The sequence below is a fragment of the Caloenas nicobarica genome, chromosome 1 (assembly GCF_036013445.1).
Source record: "Caloenas nicobarica isolate bCalNic1 chromosome 1, bCalNic1.hap1, whole genome shotgun sequence".
Lineage (NCBI taxonomy): Eukaryota > Metazoa > Chordata > Aves > Columbiformes > Columbidae > Caloenas > Caloenas nicobarica.
Genome location: NC_088245.1, coordinates 33,199,478 through 33,221,007, shown reverse-complemented (window position 1 = coordinate 33,221,007; position 21,530 = coordinate 33,199,478). Strand labels below are relative to the sequence as shown.

Sequence of the window (21,530 nt, the reverse complement as noted above, 5' to 3'; positions counted from 1 at the left end):
TATCCATCTGTGTTACTTTTTGCCCGGCCCAGCACAATGAGACAGAATCTTCCTCTACACTTCCCGCAATGATGGCAAGGAGCTGTTTGAGCCCCACACCCTCCATAACTCAACTGTTCAGTCATGTCATTTTTTTCAAATAGCTTTTCTAAGATCCCTCTTTTACGCTATCATTTGTTGAATTACTTACTTCGTCTTTAAATTCTGTCATGTCACTAATATATATGATGTATACAAATACTGAATACTACTTCTAACATCAAATAATGGGACTCCCCTTTCTTATCAATGTAGCAGAGAATTATTATTTTATTATATCTTTCATTGCACGTTTCTGAGCTGATTCCTAAAAGTTCGGCACACTCCATGGGGCTTACTAGTTTTCTTAATTGCCTTCAGTAAAGAACCTTGTCAAAAGCCTTTTGAAAGTCCAAATAAATTAGATCAAGCATTTCTTCCTCATTCATTATTTTGATGACATGTTCAAAGAGTTCTAACAGATTAGAGAAGGTTTTCTTTCAGCAAAGCTCTGCTGGCTTCTTTTAGCAAAATTTAATCTAGAGTTTTGCTCATGATACTATTATTGATGATGTATTCAATGCATTTAGCTAATACTGAACACAGACTTACAGGCCAGTACAATAATTCTAGTTTGTCGGGAAAACAAACAAACAAACAACAACAAAAACAACCACCACCGCGACCAACAAAAACCAGTAGCCAAATTTTAACATTCAGTTTTTCAATAGGCAATTAAGTGCTGGTAAAATTTGCAACAGCTCAGCCCCTTCAGTTCCTTATAAACCTTGTTTGCAGCCGATCAGCCATCTGATTCTGCTTTCTTTATAGTCTTTAAACTTCTCTTATCATTTCCTTTAATTGCCTCAATTGAATACAATATCTTATTTTTACTGCTTGAAAAGTATAGATATTTCATTCAATTTTCTGTAGCAGAAGCCATGTAAATAAATCTTTCAACTTCTCTGTAACAATTCCTTCTAAATCTACTCTTCAAAAAACAGCACATCTACTGATATTTTCACGAGGTTTTCTGCTTCAAATGTAGATGAAAAAAATCTTCGCAGTTTCATCTTCAGCTATAAGGTCTTCAGACTGCTTCTTACCCTATACATTTTCCATCTTTCATTTTTTCCTGTTACAATTTGTTTTCTGTTTTAACAGTTACAATTTACCTGGAAGAGACTACATTTGGCATCAAATAAATGCTTATGCCTCACAATTTTTCCCATTGATTTTTAAATATTTTTCTTAATAATCTGAAGATGACTCACCATTTGAAATCCCATTAATGTGCTAATTCAAAGAATTGCTACAATTAATGTCAAGGTCACAAAAGGACACATCAACTTACTGTAATTACAAGGACTGACAATGGGACACCTAAATATTACCACACATAGCAAAAATTTCGCAACTCAGTTATAAAAAGCATCAAAGATATAAAAAAACCAGTATAAACCCACTTTGAAATTATATTTTTACACCAACTATTCTGATTAGGAATTGTTCACTCATGTACAACTTTCGGAATGTTTAAATTTTTGTTAAAGACTAAGTCTCATTTTTTCCAGCCATATATTCCATTTATATTTCTTACTGTCACAGACAATTAGAAGATATGGTTTTGGATGTTCTGTAAAAGGTTCATTTCCAATAATTTGATTTTACTGTTTTCCTACCAGAATAAAATGATCCTAATGTTTCCTTTCTTCCAGAAAGCTCTGGCAGACTTTCCCCAGTCTGGATAGGGTTTGTCCTGAAGCATCATATCAGTGACCTGCGGGGAAAGAAGAAATAATACATCGTTAAATAGGTGTCACAAAAGAAAGTACTAACATGGACTTTACGAACACTTTCTTTTATGTATGACACACCTGCTTCAGTTCTGATAATTTTAATAGTTAGACAGTAGACAGTAGTTAGACAGTTAGACAGTAGCATCTCCAGTGTTATTTGCAATCAAGATAAAGTATATTGGCCTACATATGCTGCCCCTAGAAGTGCACACAGCTCCTTAAGGAACACGGAAACCTGTGGAGATCCAAAGATAAGAAGAGGAACTAGTCTAAAAGTTACAAAAAACTGCTGTCCATAGGCTACATTTCCCTATGGCTATGAAGGTTTCCAGTCCAGTCTGGGCGGGGGGATTCACTTCCCTGAGAACAACATCAGTAGAATTTCCACTCTTGAAATCAGAGCTGCAGCCAGCACTGCAAGCTTACGAATTAAGCACTATATGCCATTTATCATCTCTTCTCACTTCCTGGTGTCAGTAAGACAAGCACGCTTGGGACTAGAGACACGAAAATCCCTCAAAACTTGCATGAAATTTAAAAAGTATGAAATATTTATTCTCATCTTCATAATTCCTATCTAAAGAGACCATCTGTTTCTCTGTCCAGAGACTCGTATGCATGCACTGCATCTGGGTGGAACACGAAAGTATTAAAAATGCCTTTCAGCTAAATGAGGGAGGTGAATACCCCTAGGCGCTTGCACCTTTGGGGTGCTGTGTTTTCATATCCATTTACTTCAAGTAACTGTACTAAGAAGCACCGAAAGTTATATTACAGTAAACTCACCAGTTCCATTGTGCGAAACATCCAGAAGAGTAAAAAACCTACCCATACGTAGAGATTAAGAAATAATTGAACAGATAAAAGAAACAGGGGTGAGCACCTGCTTAAAAATTCAGATAAGTAAAACAAATTCTTACTATCTGTCACTGGTATTAGTATGCAGTGGAAAATAATGAACTGTTTTGATTAGTCTGAAAATAACTCTTCATAAGATTTCAGAAGGAAGTAACTTCAAACTGAAGTCAATAATTCTTTTTTTTCTCCACTACATTTATTTTGAGATATAGAGTTTTTAAAATCCAGTTTACTATCCAGAGTGTGAGCTATCACTTTCAATCAATGACATTGACAGTGTTTATCAAAAAGAACACACGGCCCATGATTAAATTAAAACTACATACAAACTACATTCAGCTCCTAAATTTTGGTTCCAATTCCAATTGGGACTCAGGCCAAAGGATAATGAATATGTTACATAAATAGAAAAAACACATTCTAGGATTTTATGATTCCATTAAGTCTAGCCTGAAGAAAGAACAGATTATACCCTGAAATACCATCTTTCCTAATTGTTTTATATAGGTAAATCTTTTTTCTGATCAGCATACTATGATACTTCTTTATAAGATCCTTATTATCTAAATAAATATTTTGATAAATATTTAATGCTGAACAAGGCCTCTGTGAAGATTTAATCCACTACTTCAGTAATACCTTTTTCTCTTAGGAAGAGTCTGCATAGTAATGAATATTTGCAAAGAAGAACAGATATTTTGAGAGTTTTTATTCCATTTTCAAAATATTTTTTCCGGACACTTTCTGGGAAATACTTATTACATTTGGTAGAAGGATGCAATCTGCTGCTGCATGACCAATTATTAGAGTTGCATGTTTCATAAAAATGACATTCAAGAAGGAGACATTTTCTGAGGAAAATGGAAAGATGAGGCAGGAAATGTTCTTTCTGATATCAGACAGTTGGTCTTTCATCTCCCAGATTTGGCATTTATTTAAAGTCATATCACCAGATCAATGTCAGGTTGGTTGCAGCTAAATTGACTGAAGCAGAGACAGTCATTAAAAGGATGCATTCCATAAAGGGAAATCCAATTACCTTTTGCATTAGAGAAATCAAATTCATTTTCTGGTTTGGTCAAGGACAGTCACTGTGGAAAACAGTTCATGGGAGAAAAGCACTCAACACTGTCATATTGTGCAAATAAGTTTTAGATAGGAACATCAAAACCTCATTGCTGCTGTTAGAATGATAATAACGTTTTTATAAAAAGAAAAAATATATAAATTTTAATTTAATTTGCACAACTTAGCATAAAGAGATGCATAAGTGTGCATTTTTTCCCCCTCTCTTTGTATTTCACGATGCAATTACTGGCCAGCAAACTTTTCTCTCTTTTTTAGTCAACTATATTTGAAAACACTGTGGATACTCAGGAATAAAAAACAATTGATCACCTAGTAATTCTACGTATGCATGCATCCTACAGAATCAAGATAAAACAGGGAAAGCCACTTACAAAGTAATTAAGTAATGTATTTTTTTCTTGAACTAAGAGATGTGATATACTTTAATCAATTAATTACACTGCTTCAATTCAGAAAGGAATGGCCCCTACATATAATGACTGTGTACTCTCATTTTATTTAGTGCCTCATGAGAGAAATGTTTGCAGTTTATTAAAGTGCACAAACTGCAAAATACACATGCTCTGGCTTTTTAAGTTACACACATGCCACAGCAAAATATCATCATAAAAAATGAGTATGCCTTGCAATATATTGTAATATCTTATGGTATCTTAAATTTCACTTCGCAAAAAAAACCCCCAAAAACGAAACAAAAAAAACAACAAAAACTTTATTAACTATTCATATCATTCACTTCACATTAACTATGAAGATAAATATAATGCTTTTAAAAAGGAATATTACTATCATTAAATGGGTATCAAAATGTCATGATTCACAATTTTTGTTGCAGAAAATTAAATGGTTCATTTTGATATGATATACTACAATAATTTGAGAAACTATGTCATATCTTATAGAAGAAAGAACCCGGGACTCAAAGTCATGTTCAGAGCATGTAACTTACACAGACAAAAAGCACAAGCAAATTTTGCAGAAAGCAAAATTATAAAAACTTCAAAAAACCTCAACAAAACAGTAGGATACTTAAGGCACCTGAGATATACTAAATGGAACAATAAGAGTCCTTAAGGATTGTTTACTTCTTCTGTGTAGTTGCTCTTTGAATTATTGCTCAGGATGCTCAGCACATACTTTAGATCTCTCTGCCCTAGACAGTCATGTCAAACGATGCTGTGTTGTATGTCAACGGGATCCTTCCCAGCAAAGTCAATATCTGCAGTGGGAGTTTCAGGTAAGGCTAAGTATCTTTTCAATTAATAAGCTAACTGCAAGTGAAACTTTAATTAAAAAAAAAAAAAATCAATAAAAAAAGGTGACCTAATACTTTGGTCGCACTTTCAAAGTATCTTCCAAATTCTTCGCTAGTAGGAACTATGCTGTCACCTTCAGAGCGCAAACTGGTAATTCCTGGAAAACTAATGGGGCATGAGGTGCTGGCCAAGCTCTTTTCATCTGCCAAATTGCATTTTAGAAACCTAGAAGTATAAAAGTACATTGGATAGATTCATAGTAGCATTTCTGCACATAAGCAACTGCAGAAACTGTATCTTGAAAGAGAAACGGACTCTGAACAAGCTCTCTAGGATGTGATGTATTCCACGCTGTAACATTCATTAAGCAGAGACCAACACTCAGTGAAGAATTTCCATTTCTTTATTCGCAAATCTTCAAAACAGGGTAAGAGCAGCCCACCGGCATTTAATAGAATGTAGAAGCCAAGATTCACAGGAAAAGCCTGGAAATACAAACCTAGTGGTGAACTCTGAAACCTTTTAAATTATTTTTATACAGTAATGAGCAGTGAAAGGTCTAATGGACAAAAGGACTCCAATATCTCGTATCAGTAAAGAAGTTGTTCATACGCAACTACTCAGCCAGGAGGACAAGACATCATGGTGCTATTGCTGGAAAATGGAGTAGCCTGAATAACTCTGCATTTGGCAAAATACGTATATCTGCCACTGTCAAGTACATGACTCCAGTAATAAGTGTTAATTTTTTCTATTTTAATCATTTTATAATTTTGAAATATCTTATTTTAAATAATAAACCTCTTCATCAGTAGAAGTAAATTAGTTTAATTTGAAACTCAGCCTTTAAATAGTTCTTAAGTGGCAGTCCTGCAACTGAGGAATTTAACTGATGGAGATGCGAGAGTGTTGGGGCAGGTCCGAGGGCAGCTTCCCAGAGCGGGCGTGTGCACGTTGCTTCGTTTCATGCAGCACAATGTTCCACATCAAAAGAACCCCTTGACGTCTTTTGCAAAGACTCAACACCACTTACGTGTTTCTGAAAAGTACGCCTTTTTTTTTTTCTAGTGAGTGGGGCTAAATCAGGTTAAAGTAATTATGTTTCCTGAAGTCAGTGTGAAGCCAATGAGAGGTAATGTATAATATATGGCTGAGTGCATACACTCCCTTTGCTTTGCTGCTATCTGCTTTTAGGTAAGAGCTATATATAGGTGTCCCGCTAACTACACATCAATTCTTTATCATATCTCAGTCTTCAAGTACTATACTACATCATAGCAGTCATATACCAAACCAGGGAAACATTTAGTATTCAGTCATTAAAAGCTTCTATCCATCATTTTTTTCTTCATCTTCTTTGAGATATTTAAAAACTGCAGAGCTGTTCACTTGATGTACAAAAGTAACCTATATGGAAAATAATTTTATGCTTTTTCATGTGGATGTTAGGGAAAAAACTATCTTCTGTGGATCATACACCAACACTTCCATGGCTTACAAAATGATAATATGAAATGCCTTCTTTAATTATTAAATTGTTTTTGGCAGTTGAGCAGAAGTATCAAAAACTTCATTACGCATCCTTCAGAAATAACTGTTAATTTGTTTTAATCCACTCTGCTGCATTTTGGAATATACTAAATGTGTAAATGTTTGGAAACAAATGTAACAAATATTTGTGCTTAGGTTTACTGATCTGTAAGGAGGATGATATTTTTCAAGATAATATTAATAGTCAGCTGTAAATATGCTGCTAGATTTTAAAGTAGTTTTGTCTGCTTCTTACATTTTGAAACATTCTTAATGTAGTTTTATTCCTACCCGGAAAACATTCGAGCTTGTGTTATCTTTTTATATTTGCATTTTCAAACCAACAGCAATCACAAAGATAAAATAGGGCCCCTTCAATCTACTCTTTAATTATTTTCTCATTTTAATCGGAGCCAACACATTGTTCTTATCTTACTAACATGTATTGATTTAACAATAGGTAAATCCTGAAAAACAACACTAACTTCCTGTCACAATTCAGTGATTAATATGAATGATAAATAATATTATGGTTCACTTTCGTTGCTTCTTCAACAGCCCTCAGTATTATTTTGTGCATTTCCACATTTCCCACCAATAAAATGTTTCCAGAATGTTACGAGCTATTACTCTCCTGATCCCCTGCATTTGCACACGTGCACTGTCTTACATCCGAATTTCCACCAGTTAAAGAACCTCTTTTGTATAAACACCAAGGTGGTTATATTAATTATTGCCATCTTTACTGACCCATGCAAATTTATTTCTTCGCCCACTGAGGAAGCAGAAATCCTCTTCTTCTTTAGCCAGCAGATCTTGATTTGGTTTTTGAATATTATCATAGCAGTTTCTGCTATAGTCACAATCCATGCAGGGATAACAACTCAGGAACAAGAGATGAATAACTACAAATATATGCATTTTAGGCTCAAGCTTACAAAAGTCTCCCGTCAGCACTTCCTTTCATTTTCCAATTCAAGTTAGGACAGAATGCTCCACACAGCCAGTGTCTAGCCCACAATCAACTTTTGGTGAAAAACTTCTTTAAATATCAAAAGGTGAGTTAGGGAGAAATCTGGTCTGCAATTATTTTAGGTCTATTCAAGTTATTCTGGAAATTATACTTTGTATTTCGATATCAGCAGAAATAACTCCTGAATAGATTTTTTTAAATCAATCTAAAACAAACAAAAAAGAAGAAGAATTTTCTTTGAAGTGGAAATTCCTTGACACTTTATAAATATCAATAACTGTTTAGGAACAATTGTACAACTGAAGTAGGGCTTTGGCAAAAAAAAAAATACCAACCTGCACCACCTCATTTCCTATCATGTTTCAAGTCCCTACTGTGCACAGAAATCACTGTATATATGCAACAAAAACATACCGACTGCCATGAGGCAAGCACTTGCTGTTTATATAACCACCGATACCATGTTTCAGAAAATTCTTTCTTCTTGCTTTACCCTATTAGTGTCACAAATGCAGAAGCAGAGGTCTGGGTAATACCACATATTCCAAAGTGTAGGGCATAAAGCCACACCATGATTTTTATTCAAGGCATTCAACTCAGTTCCATCTTAGGCTGACATGGCAGGAGTTTGCTGTACTCGTTCAGGGAGCTTGGTGGTTTTGGTAAAAGGCCAGAGACCCAAGTCATGCTGTGTTTGGTGCACATATGCCATATGCATCTAGACCAATGCAGATTCTTTTAATAGTCAGCGAAAAGAAAAAAAGCATCTCTGAGGCACAGCTCATTTCAAAATGGGTTCTGTTGTAAAGATGTACCTATTTTTCTTCACTCTAAAACAGAACCTGCTCAAATGTTCACACTGCTGACACTGGAAGTCTGGTAATATGAATCCCAACCTTGTTTCCTACATTTCCTAGTGTTTCTCATCAAAGTGGCATTGACTTAGTTAATGAAACGCGTGATGGCTCATTAGGAATGAGGGTCCATCACAGGCAAAGGGCCATATTCACACATCCTATGCCTGAAAATTAGGCTTTTGCCCTCAGGAGGCTGATTCAGACAAACATAGAGAATCCAAGTTCCTTGGGCAGGTCCTGGAGGGAACCAGGCAAAGGATTGTCGAGAACCGACAAGTCATATCACAAAAGGGTATCCAATCTGGTGAGCAGAGTCAGCCAATGCAAACACCAGATACAGAGGTACTTGCCTAGTGCTTGACTCAGGTTTCCACAGTATGTATTTCTGTGGTTTTGAGATTTAAAATGAAGAGCTCTCTAGGGAACGATGCCAAAGATGCATTGTTTTACTTTTTGCATGGTAGACTATTGATTAAAGATATCAAAGGGGAGTGCCCATTTTTAGTCTCAGATACACCAGTGCTTTAATTTTAACCAGTGTTATAGGCTTTATCCACTGATTTAATGCAAAAAACACACCAAGTGCCTTGGGTAAGAATGAGCCTTCAGGACTCCTCATCACCTGTAGCTACAGAATCAGACCCTTTTGCAATTTATCCTTTCTTTCAGCCTGTGAATCTTGTACACCTAGCTACAAAGCAAAGCACTGAAGAAAGAATTGAGCCAGCATGTGATGAGCAAATAGGTAGCCTCTGCTACCTTGATGGAAAGGACAGAATGTTCAAAAGGTGTTCACACTGAATGGGAATATTTAAGCAAAATGCAAGTAGTAGTTTTTAAGTTAGAGTGAGATCCATTATATCTTAGAATACTGCAGGATTGTGAGCATTTCCACATTTACCTCCAAATTACAGCAACATACAGATTCCAGGCTCACAGCTGTACAGTCAAATCACACAAACATAGGAGTATTTGTTTTAGCATATATGAAACTATACACTAAATGGTGGCACATAGTAACTAAGGTGTGATTCACTCCCTGAGACTGTCTTAACCTAAGCAATATTTTGATGTCTGAATGTGTCTGCAAATCACAGACAAGATCAAATGACTGATCTCATAAAGGACACAGAGCTCAGGAAGGTCACTACAGTAGCAATGAAAAACTGGGAAAAAATCTGGTTTGATTTGGCTTAATACAACATAGATGCTGAACTGTTCTTGGTAGATTGACAACAGTTCTGGATGTATCAACACGGTGAACTTATCTCTCTCTCAAGAGAGTTCTGGACTTTGCAAACAGGAAGTTTACCAATTTACCTTCTGTGGAGCAAGCTACTGGTTTAGGCATGTATCTAAAGAATGTCAAACATCAGCTACCAAGACAGGAAGGTGTCCCATGCAAGACATGTTCACAAGATAAAGGTTCCTACTGATCAGATTTAATTTCAGGTCTGCCTTCTTTCAACATCTCCATTTAACAATTTTCTTGATAAGACTTGAAAGCTCTCATGTGCTGTAACTGATGCAAGCAGCTTTCTGCATGGGCCTTTAACTGCTCCTCTTGGGCAGTGGCAACATTTTTATCTGTATCATGATGCCCTCAGAGACTCACAGTTATACTTGCAAACCATCAGTGCAACTTCTTTTGTGTAGTCTATGCTTTGATTTGCCAGAAGGTCATAATTTGCTGTTCTGACAATTGTAGTTTTGTTCTTCAGAAAAATGTTGGTGTCCATAAGTGACAACACATATGCCACTAGGTGCCTTTTCACCTGCCTTTCCCTTTCCCGCTAATACTTCTTAATTCTATTTGGTGACCTAATGGATGATAGAAGCAACAGTTCCAGTGAGGACATAGTGTTAAAGTGATTCTATGGCAGACGAGGGAGTGAAAGAAGAAACTTCTGTGACAGTAGCATACTACTAATGAATAATATGGGATGTTGCTGTTTTCTTCTCTATTTAACTTCCACTTAGTTACTGTTGAGGAAGTATCTTCTTGTGGAGAAGCTGAGTGAATGTGAGATATAATGGGTATGTTTTGCCACTTGATTGTTTGGAATTGTTTTCACTTTACACAGTGTGTTCTAGATCAACAGCAAACATTAACTAGAGTAAATATAAGTAGCATAAGCACATCTTTCAAAAATCTCTGTTGGTGTCTACATCATGCAGAAACTGGTAAAAATGAATTCATCAGTTGAAATAAAAATGAAGGATACCATTTCGAGCTCTGGCGTTCACCCTCTGTCTTCCACCACTCTCTCACACCCAGGTACGTGAGCCACAGGAGAACCATCGGAAGACTGGGAGGTCCCCAGTGACGTGCGGGAGGCACACAGGCCACTCTGCTGAGACACCCGCCTGCTTCCTCTTGCCAGAACAAAGAGCCTAATTAAAGGAAAATCCATCTCCATGCTGCTGACACCACGCTGCTTTTCCAGTTGGTTCAGAGCTGTGATGTGCTGACAGCTCAGAGTGGTTTCAATCCATTTCACTTCTTCACGGTGCCTGGCACAGAGAAGCTGTAGCTTCAGAATAAGTAAATGGCAACTTGAACCTTTCTTTACGTGGCCTTTTCTGTCCTGCACTCAACAAACACAGCTACTATATGATTATATTTTCACTCAAAGTAGAGAATGAGAACAATTCTGAACAAGTTTCTCATAGTTTCTAGAAATACTAACTTGAAAATGAAAACTGTTAACAGAAAACAAACTGAAAAAATTCATGAAGAACTTCTTAAAAACCTTCCCATGGCTCTTTACAGTATTTTCTTTATCACACTACAAGGGATTATACAACTAAAATAATTTTCCGCTCAGCTCCTGGTCTTTTGCCCAATTTATGGGCAGCATTATTAATTGTTTTTAATTGCCCTTATACACTGAAGCTACAACCACATTGAAAACACAATCCGATTTAGAAATCCTTCTATTTGACCACATTTCCTGTACAATTATGCGCTTGATGTGCGAGCATGGTCACAGTTTTGTCCAATATCCATTAAAAAAAAAAATTACTTTGGTCTTACTTCCAGAATCAAGAGTGTAAATGGAAAGTACTCTGTGGAAGGTGATTTGTACCAATTCCACTTCAACAGAGGAAAATCTCAAGATGCTGTTACAAAGTCAGTTGCTATTCTGAGTAACAAATATTTCACTTTGAAAAAGTCAGTCAACTATTTTCTGTGTCAGATTCTGTTCTTTAAGAACATTCAGACAGTCAATTTTTAACACGTTAAATTATAATTAAAATGTAAAAATATCCATCAAAATGCACAAAAGGAATGTAGTATCTTTTCAAAAAGCAGAGAAATAGTGATTAGTCTTAAACTGTACTGGGATTGTTCAGTGCTGAAAGAGGAACACAAAATGTCCCTATTCCCTGAATAGGGAACTTTTGGGATTAATTATTCAGAAAATGGAGATCATCATTTAAATTGTCTCTATTAAAGAATAATAATACTGGAGGCCTATAGGGTTTCAAACATAGTGATATTGCTATTCCTTTAAAATGATGAGATTGGTCCAGCTCAGATATACCAAATTAAGAAAGATAACATCATTAAGTTTCCTTTTATTTGCATTTAGGTTTTAAGGTCTGTGTTTTCAAAGACTTCCCACCAAATGCAATGCCTTGAAACAAAGTGGAAGATAAAACACTCTCATAGTCACATAAAATTCCAAATTTTGGCTTTCAGATAAAATTCCTGCTACTGCAGAGTCAAGACAAAATATTACAATTTTTAACAACTGGGAATATTGATATCTTTTTGTATAAAAAACACCAAAGGGGAAAGCTGGTTATTAAACATTAATGGATACAACTAAAATGTTTCGTACTGATCCTTGTTTGGGAAGAATATTGAATATACACAGGGGATAACAGTTTGTGAAGAATTCTTAAGTACTAGTTGGGTTGCTAGAGGATATTTTGAAAAAGGAGATACAGCAAGATGAGAGCTGAGAGAAATTGCTGTAACTCTAGGGACAGGATTTTATACTTCCTTCTGGACTTGTGCTGAAAGATGTTCCACAGCCAATTTGACAGTAAGTAGATACTAGGTTTTGCTGGCTGACAAGTCAAGGATGGCTAGAAATGATTGGTAGTAACATTGATTTCTCACATCCCCTTGGCCATAGAAAATAGCAGTCTTTAACCAAAGTGCTTGGTTACCCAAGCATAGGCAGAACTTTGTATTTTTGTTTCTTTAGACAATAAGGAGCGAAAGAATGTCAGGACCTCAGGGCAAACAGAACATTCAAAGACAATGGAAGGAAATTTATTCCACTTTTAAGCACACTTGAGAACACAGTTCTTAATATACAGTCGTTATTCAGTCTTCTACATTATAAAGTCTGTGCCGATGCTTTCATTTGAAACTGAGTCTCTCTTATACAAACAAAGAATCAAGACTTTTTTCAAGTTTTCTTTCCTGGCTTCATATTCATCACTATCTATCTGTAAACATTCATTCCATGAGGAAGCAGGATTGATATAATTTAGAAGAATGCAAATAACATTAGATCACGGTTGCACAGTTATTTGCCATTTGTTTGACATGTTTATTTTTATCTATTGTCTACACACAAAGCTATATGAATGGTCACTCATTAAAACATACTTTTATCTTATACATATTCATAAGACGCACTGTAGAGAAAAACAATATATTCTTTAGAAAAGAATAAAGGAGAAAAATCTCAAGGAGACCAACTTTACATGAAAGCGAAAGTTGGTTTCCTTAAAAGTTCAGATGTTACGAAGCAGCATTAAAGAATGCTGCTTTATCGACATGGTATAAAGCAGATTTTTTTATCAGATTCTCTTTTGAAAAACAATTTTTGGTCAATTATTACTTCTCATGTGGACATTTCTTAAGGCTGTACCATGCCGTGTGCACAGCTGATACGGTACAATCTTTGCTCTACAGCTGGTCTTGTTTGTCATCTTAGCTTACTTGATTAAGCATTTTAATCAGTGTTTTGCATAAGTTTGTGCACCTTCTGTTGAAAATTGTCTGGCTGGTATTTAGTTGAAAACCAGTTGACCTCTGAACATGTTACTTAGGCTTTGGCCATTTCTCATTCCACAACTTTTGAAGGGTTCACAATTGGTATCTTAAATTCTGTCTTTACAAAGCAATAATGAATGTACTCCAATAACCGCAAAATTATGTATTAATAGTGTTGGTAAGCAGCTTCTAACAAAGCTGCTAAGCTGTTTTACATTTAGCATAATACCATGGAGAATATATAACAAGACTGCCTTATTTTTTCTTAAGCTTTGACCTTTTTACGTCTAAAAAATAAAATAAAATACTAGTTTTAGTTTTGTATTTATCCCCTTTCTTCTGACTGTTTTGTTAAGTCACTCCTTTTCTTCAGCCAGATCAGGTGTTCGGTGGGGGTTTTTTGGGACAAAGTACTTCTGCATTTCCCCCCAGAGTTCTCAGGAAATGGAATGCAGATTATATTTACATGCTCAGATTAGCGATAATGTACAATTTAAAATCACCTTTATTTCATTCATCCTGTCCATGTTTATATATGTTTCCCTTATGATATTAGCATAACCCAGGAGCATTATCATTTGGGCTTTTCTGAGTAGACAATTTGGCTGAGCTCCAGCTGTTTGCCTTGCTCTCTTAGGGCAAGGAGGGAAACATCATATTTTGGGAAAATGTAAGTCCCCCTCCAGAGCCGAGATCACGTTATCTTCATACCTTCTAGAAATTTTTATTGATAAATGAGAGATAAAAAGCTCTCCAATGACTAAGCATAAACAGAAGGACTCAAAAAATAATATACCTTTGTCTTATAACTGTAAAGAGAAGGCAAAAATTCAGATTATTAGTGTTCTCAAGCAATAACTGCATATTCTCAAGGTGTATGAGACAACAAAATTCACTTTATCTGGGAAAAGAAAAAATACTGTATTTACTGGGTATCTAGTATTGCCATAGGTAAAGTAAATAAATATTTACAGTTAATATACTTTCTATTTAAGTTATATCAACTCTATATCAAATACATACTTTCTGCATTACTGAGGTCTCATCCTCTCTGCCTTGACTATGATAGGTCATCTTTGAACCAGTTGCCAGACTCCAGTTTCAATGCCTCTGAATTCTCATTGTTCATCATAAATCCTTGCTCAGAAAAATGTATTTTAAAATTATTAATCCCAGGACTGAGCAGCTTGATTGTATGCGAGCACTGTGACATTGTATCTGACAACTCTATTCCACCTCCCGTTTGAAAGACAGTCCAAGGAAAACTAAGCTAGTGCTGATGCACTTGCATTTTAACTTAGGTACATATTAACCTAGGAGGCAAACTGCTGGCTTAATGACTATCTAGCAGACTTAATGTGGTAAAACTTCAAGTATAAATGACAAATATAAGTGGTGACGCTTCGTATACGTATAACGCATAAAGCTGGAATATAGGTTCCCTGATTTATCTTCTCACATAAATAGGATTCTCAAGAAAATGTCCCTGCCAGTTGGTTGAAAAATTGGAACAGAATTTTTAAAGTTTATTAATATAAGCATATAAACATAAATCTATATATGCTTGAAAAACAGTAATATCTGTAAACACTTTCATTAACATTGCAGTTCCTCTGTGTATATTGGCAAAAACGTTTTATAACAGATGAAGAACGAAATATGATAACAGCTCTAGGTTAGCTAAAATTGGTATGACCCTAGGTCTGGTATGAAGTATTTCTCATGTAAAAATACAGTATTTACAGGCAGTTTCTAATAAGACCTCCTGAATCCTATGCACAGAAAATGAAAGTTTAATAAAGACCCTTATCGGCTTTGAAAAATCTGATCATTTTTATGGGAAAATGAAACAAGAAAATAGACAGTCGGAGATGACTGAAACAAGTTCTAGAAAGAGAGTGACCTTGATGGAAGATAGGAAGAGAGAAGTGTGGAAATGATAAAATACTGAAAATGAGAGCATGAGGTTGAAATAAACTCAGTAAATGGACATACTAATGTATAGATGCAAAAGAATGGAGATCCAGTTCAGAGCTTGAAAGTACTTGTTTACACTTCCTTCAACAGAAATGAAGGTTGCCACTGACAGGTAAACTGTCCCTAGATTAGAGAAAGTTACCAATTTAAGCTAGATACTAAAATAGCTCCTAGAACATCTCAGGTTGACCATTCGTTCCTGAAGTGTTCAAAAAGAGAATCCAAACAGCTGTTCAAGTAATAGAGGGGATCAACCCACAGGACAAGAACCAAGCCAAGACAGACAAAAGACACAACTCCTGGGAGCAGAAGGTTCATGTCTAAGACCCCACTGTTATCATGTGCTTGAAAGACAGGCAGGAAATAGATACTACCTGAAGTTCTGACGTGGTTTTGGCTGGGATCGAGTTAAGCTTCCTAGTAGGTGGCAGGGAGCTGTGTTCTGTATTTAGTACGAGAAGAATGTTGATAACACACTGACGTTTTGGTTGCTGCTGGGTAGTTAAGGACTTTTCAGCTTCCCATGCTTTGCCAGGTGCACAAGCGGCTGGGAGAGAGCAAAGCCAGGATGGTTGACCCAAACTGGCCAAAGAGGTATTCCTTACCCTGTGACATCATTCTCAGTATATGAACTGGCATCGACACAAGCCAAAGTGTCTTCTCAGTGGGCCAGAATGACCTCTGCACGTACTTAATTTCGATTCACAGGCAGCTAACCTAAAATGCCTTGGCCTCCTGAGAGGCAGGCATACTAACTTTGATATAGTACCACAAACCACAGCTTTCATTCTTACAACCCGGGCCTGACATCTATTCCTTGCGCATCCTTGCGCTTCTTATGCTGGCGTTTAGATTTTATAGATTTGGAATTAGGCTTGCTATTTTTTTCCAATTGACAAATGAAATGTAATTAAGTTAAATTGATTCATGATGTGAATTTTTCAGTACAACTAATAGGCTAACAGGTTAAACTATGTCATAGACCTGTATTCAGCAAACAGCAATTAAATGTAGTTTAGCGTGAGAAGATGCTAAAAAAAGAGTTTTCTCTTTGCTCTGATTGATGATCTATCAAATGTTGATTCATCGGGGCTTCCTCTATACTAGGAGTAGAAATAGGAAGGTGATTAGCACGGTTGAATGATACCTCCAACACAGCTTCTTCACCAAGCCAAGACCCATCCCGGCAACCAGGAAATTTTTGGGTTCCAATAATGTAGGACATAAATTCAAACAGCTCTTGAATCCTGTGTTGCAAAGCTATCTGCTCCTGGCCTTCCACACAAATGTGTTTACTGTCAATCATTTCCACTACAAAAATAAAACTGTGAAAGATCTGGGACGATCATGCATCACATTCTTCAGTCTCAGATCTTTAACCACAGCACAACACTCGCAGTCAGAATTGGAAACTAATTTTTCTACCATTTACAGTAAAATTGTTTTTTTCCGTTTCTGAGTATACGATTACCAAAATTATGCAGGCAATTATTACTGATGGTAAACAGGACACATTTGGAGCTGTTACCTACAATCTAGTGCATAGAATTGATGAAAATGATGAGAAAAATAACAATTTGCTAGTTGTTTCGATATAACCACCAACATAGCATAAAAGCAGCAAATGATCGTTTGATTTCCTGTGTCATGGAGATACTTATATTAAGTCCTCTCACAAGTAGAAAAAGGGGGATGTAGGCTTTTGGAAAAATAAATTTCTCAGGTGCTTAAAATTTGTAAAATGACATTAGCAATAAGTTTATTTTTAATGGAGAATTCTTTAGTAGCACACTAAAAAGTGATATTCACAAGTCTAATGCTACTACAAGGAAAAAAGCTTATACATAAATGACAGGTGTATCTGCACTTTTTGTTTTGCATTTTTGCATGCATTTTTGTCGATGCATGTATCCTATGCATAAACATAGGAATAAATATTTCATACGCATATGCCTTTCTGGCCTGAACAGAGTGCTCTTAAGATCAGACTGACAGAGACTAACAGCCTGAAAAATGAACTTAGGTCGCAGCTCCAGAAAGACTTTCATATGAACAGCAGCTTACAGACTAGAAAGTCAAATGCACTCAACAATGCCAGGCTCAAGCTCTTCCCCCTGTCTCTACGGCAGAGAATTCTGTTACACTGGAATATACCACCCTCTGACTGAGTGACCCTCCTGCTTGCTGCCTACCTCACAACAGCATGCCATCCTCAAACTGGTCTCACTGGGTATCTTCCCATTCTCATCTTGAAATAATATTATCTAATAAATAAACAAATTATCTCAAAGCTCAAAAGTTTTGCTTTGGTTTGGTTTTGTACAAGATCAGGGATTAATTTTGCCCTCCGTCAATGCGGAGGGATTTCCTCCATTGATTCTTCTGGTTACCCAAAATGATCTAAAAGTGCTATTTGGGAGTCAATGAGAAAGGAAAATGTATACCAGCTTTCTGGCAATCTGCATTGCCTCTACACTGTCACAACTCCACTGTAATTATTAGCAAAAAATAAATTTCAAAATGCTAGGAAACAAAAAATGGGCAAGAGAAAGTGCTTCTAGAAAGAAGAATGAAGCAGAGCTGAAGATGTTATATTGCAATATTAGTGTTACAAAAGTAAAGAATTAACTATTTAAAATGGAAGAATTAATATCAAGTTTAAGTGCTTACCCAAGCAAAACAAGAAAGGCATATTTACGTATGTGATTTTAGCTGCAGAATCGCAAAAGTCCTCATTGGACTAATGAAAAAGGATACATGTCTGAAGGGTGCTATTTAAGAAGGGCATTTGTATGCCAAAATTCTTACATGACATCCTAAATATATGATATGTACACATCCATACTATATTACAGCAGAATGCTCACTCAGCCCAGACAGCATAGAAATGGTTGCTCATAATACATTTTTACAATACTCATTCTAGTGTGGGAAGATACTGAAATGGAGTTAAGATATACTTTGCCTCTACTTATTGTTGGTTTCATAACTGTTGCTTACCTATCTGGTTAGTTTGAGCGTGAAGTTTTTTAATAAAAATTTTTAAGTGAGGAATTCTGAATTGCTATGGATGAATCTCCAAATCACCTTTTCTTCAGCCTCTGTCCTCTTTCCCATTCTAGATTATTTTTATTTTTCCTATCCAATAAGTTTCTGGTTTTTAATTTTTGCAGTATTTTTATTAGCATCCACTTCAGAGAAAATCCATTAATGATAATTACTTTAGTTTTTTAGAAGCTTTATAGATAAGTATAATAACTTGCAAAGATTTTTTTCTTTCTTGTTAGTAGTGTGATAGCAACAAAATTCCAGCTTGCAAATAAGTCCTGTGGCTTCTGACTACACTCATTTCCCATTAATTGCACTATAAATTAGAAACCCAGCAACAAATATTATGGCACAATGGTTAGGAATAGATTAAGTTGTCAGTTGGAACATGACTAGCAGCAGATTCCTATGGCTTATATTGTTTTGTGACCTTTTCACTTATGAATAAAACTGGGGAGTTTAAAATCCATCGTTAGCTTTCTCAGATGAAAATGATGAAGCTTTTGGCAGCACTGAAGTGCATGGAGAGGGCTCATGTGAGCCATTTTGCTGACTTGTGTGTGTGGTTCTAATATCCAGTTGAAGGATGGTAGAGAAAGACTGAAGAGGACACTTGAGAAGGTTCTACATGGCCATGGCCATCTTCATTTCCACGCTTTTGTTTGACCTCAACATCGTCACGGCAGTAAGTACATGCTGCTTTGTAGCTCCTATAGGATACAAAAAATAACTAGACAAACGGTACCAACCACACCGAAATGTTAAGGAAAGCAAGTGAACAAAACCCATTTCACTTTAGCTATTTGAGTTTGAACGAACTTGCTCAGACAGCTGTTTCTGTTTGCTATACTGGAGATTTCAGCATTTTTTATCAGTTAATATCAAGATACGGGCACATTTTGGACGTGCTTTATTTTTCCTAGAGTTGTCTTTTCAGGTAAATGACATTTGTCTTCCATGTGAAAAACAGTCTCACGTGACTTGCATTTTAAATAAGCTTCTGAGATTACAGTACTTCTCGGCCCAAATCCCTAGTCTGAGACTTTGGCATAAGAGGACAGTTAAAGCTTTGTACCTTTCTGCTCCTAATGCTCTTCAATCTCTGGCTCTGCTCTTAATGTTCAGGTTGTTACACGCCACTGTTGTTTGCTCACCTCCTCGAGGCATCATCACCATGTCAATTCAGCATCAATCGGCCAGGCAAAGGGTGCGACATGTTACACCTGTAGCTCCAGCTATAAGCATGGAGACCTCACTGGAGATACCTCACTCCTCTAGAAGCAGTGAGGTTCACACAGCTGGATTGATGAGGTGTAGCCATGGCTTGCCAAGGACTTCTTTTCTTCTATTTTTTGAGAGTTAATGACAAGTTGCTGCAAATACAGTACAAAATTGCAAAGATATGGCTTGGGACCATCCAGATATCTACTGGATGGTGGGTTGGTGTTAGACACTTCTCACAAAAATCCAAGAGGCTGCCCATGCATGAAAAGTAGAGTATATTTCTGTGGAACTGCCCTTTGCAAAGTTAACCTTGTGATGTTTGCCGTGGAAGAAAAACCTCAGCTGTTCTACACATGGCAATACAAATGAGTTTACCAAACCAAAACAAAGATGGAGGAGTTTATGATTCACAAGGGATTCCAAAATAGCTCCTGCTCATTTCTGAAGGTTAACAGCAGTTCTGACTCGGGATCTTTGTCTTGCCAAAATCAGTGGCAAGCTACTATGAAAAAGGCCGAAAAGGCTAAATTCTGGTCTCCATTAGACAGCTGTAAACTTTAGGACAAGTCCATTGATGTGAATGTATGGCAAGAAGGATCATTATTTTATACTCACCTAAAGAGAACAGAGTTTAGCCTACAGACTTTCCTGTTCTTCTTGCATTCTGGTGCTTCACAAGGCAGTCAGAATTTCCTGTTGCAGTTTATTACACTCTCACCAGGACTGTTTGATGTAAATTACAGATCTGACACTTGCTCCTCATGAACAATACATAATGTATATAGCACAACTAGCACCACTGTGGATAGTATGGTGATTTTAGGAATAGGTATGCTATAAAGTTGCTGGAAAGTACATATGAAATACAGAACTTAAAATGACAAAAAATTTTCATTTACTGAACAAAATTAAGAAAATCATTCAGTTCCAATTATGGCACACAGTTTAAGAAATTAGATAAACAGTATTAGAAATTTTACCAACTGCAAAATAGTTTCTAAATATTAATTAAGGGTTCCATTTAGAAATATTTCACACATGATTTCCTTACCATCTGTATTTGTAAAACCTGAGAAGAAGAAAAATGTAACAACATCTGGTTAAAACTATTTGAAGGTACTAATGCTACACTGCTTGAATCCAAATTCAAAAAAGTATTCACACTCTCTGAAAAACATATTCTTTTATAGCTGAAAAGAATATCAATATATTCTTTGTGTAGACTTGTCGTGTGTCTACAAGAAGTGTCAAACTATATTTTTAGCTTCGGAGTTTACTTAATCCCACAAGACTTTATCTTTCCTTTATGTTGACAAATGAACAAGGCTGAAATATATGAGATCTGAACTTCTGTCAAGATACACTCTGTTTCAGCAGTCATTGTTCCTGCACAGCTGTTTCCTTTAAGCTATTGACTTAAACACAATTTTATTATTGTTTTGGGCTTATTACTGAACTCCTCAGTAGTTGTAGTTAATTGTCTCCAAGCTTTACTTTTCTAGCCAAGCCAAGAGAATGCAGCAGAAATATAACACAATATCAAGATGCAATGAGGTGACTTTGATAATTCTCCTTCAACACACATAGCTGTGTTCTGGCTGGGTTTTCTTACTTCTATGTGTCTATTTTTCAAAACATAATTCTGGCATATTACCAGATTAAAGGCAAAAATGCTACCTGCATTACTTGGACACCATTTAGTTAGTAACACAGGAAGTAATTATTAGTAATATTAAAAATAATGTTTTGGTTCACATCTCAGGCTTCATTTTACATTTAATGTGCCTATACTGAATTATGTAAAAAGACTCTACCAGCTGTCTGTTTCTTCTGTATTAATAAAGAATACGTCTCAAAAGTTTCCAAATTAATACTAATAAT

The 21,530-nt window shown here is 36.0% G+C and overlaps 1 protein-coding gene across 2 annotated transcripts in view; it reads right to left on the bottom strand.

Moving 5' to 3' along the window:
* Positions 1-21,530, bottom strand: part of TMEM117 (transmembrane protein 117) — a 226,276-nt gene that overhangs the window by 78,916 nt on the left and 125,830 nt on the right. For both annotated transcript variants that reach the window (XM_065646940.1, XM_065646930.1), the window contains exon 5: positions 1,701-1,798. In XM_065646940.1, coding sequence (XP_065503012.1) covers positions 1,701-1,798 — 98 coding nt within the window. The remainder of the gene's footprint in view (positions 1-1,700; positions 1,799-21,530) is intronic.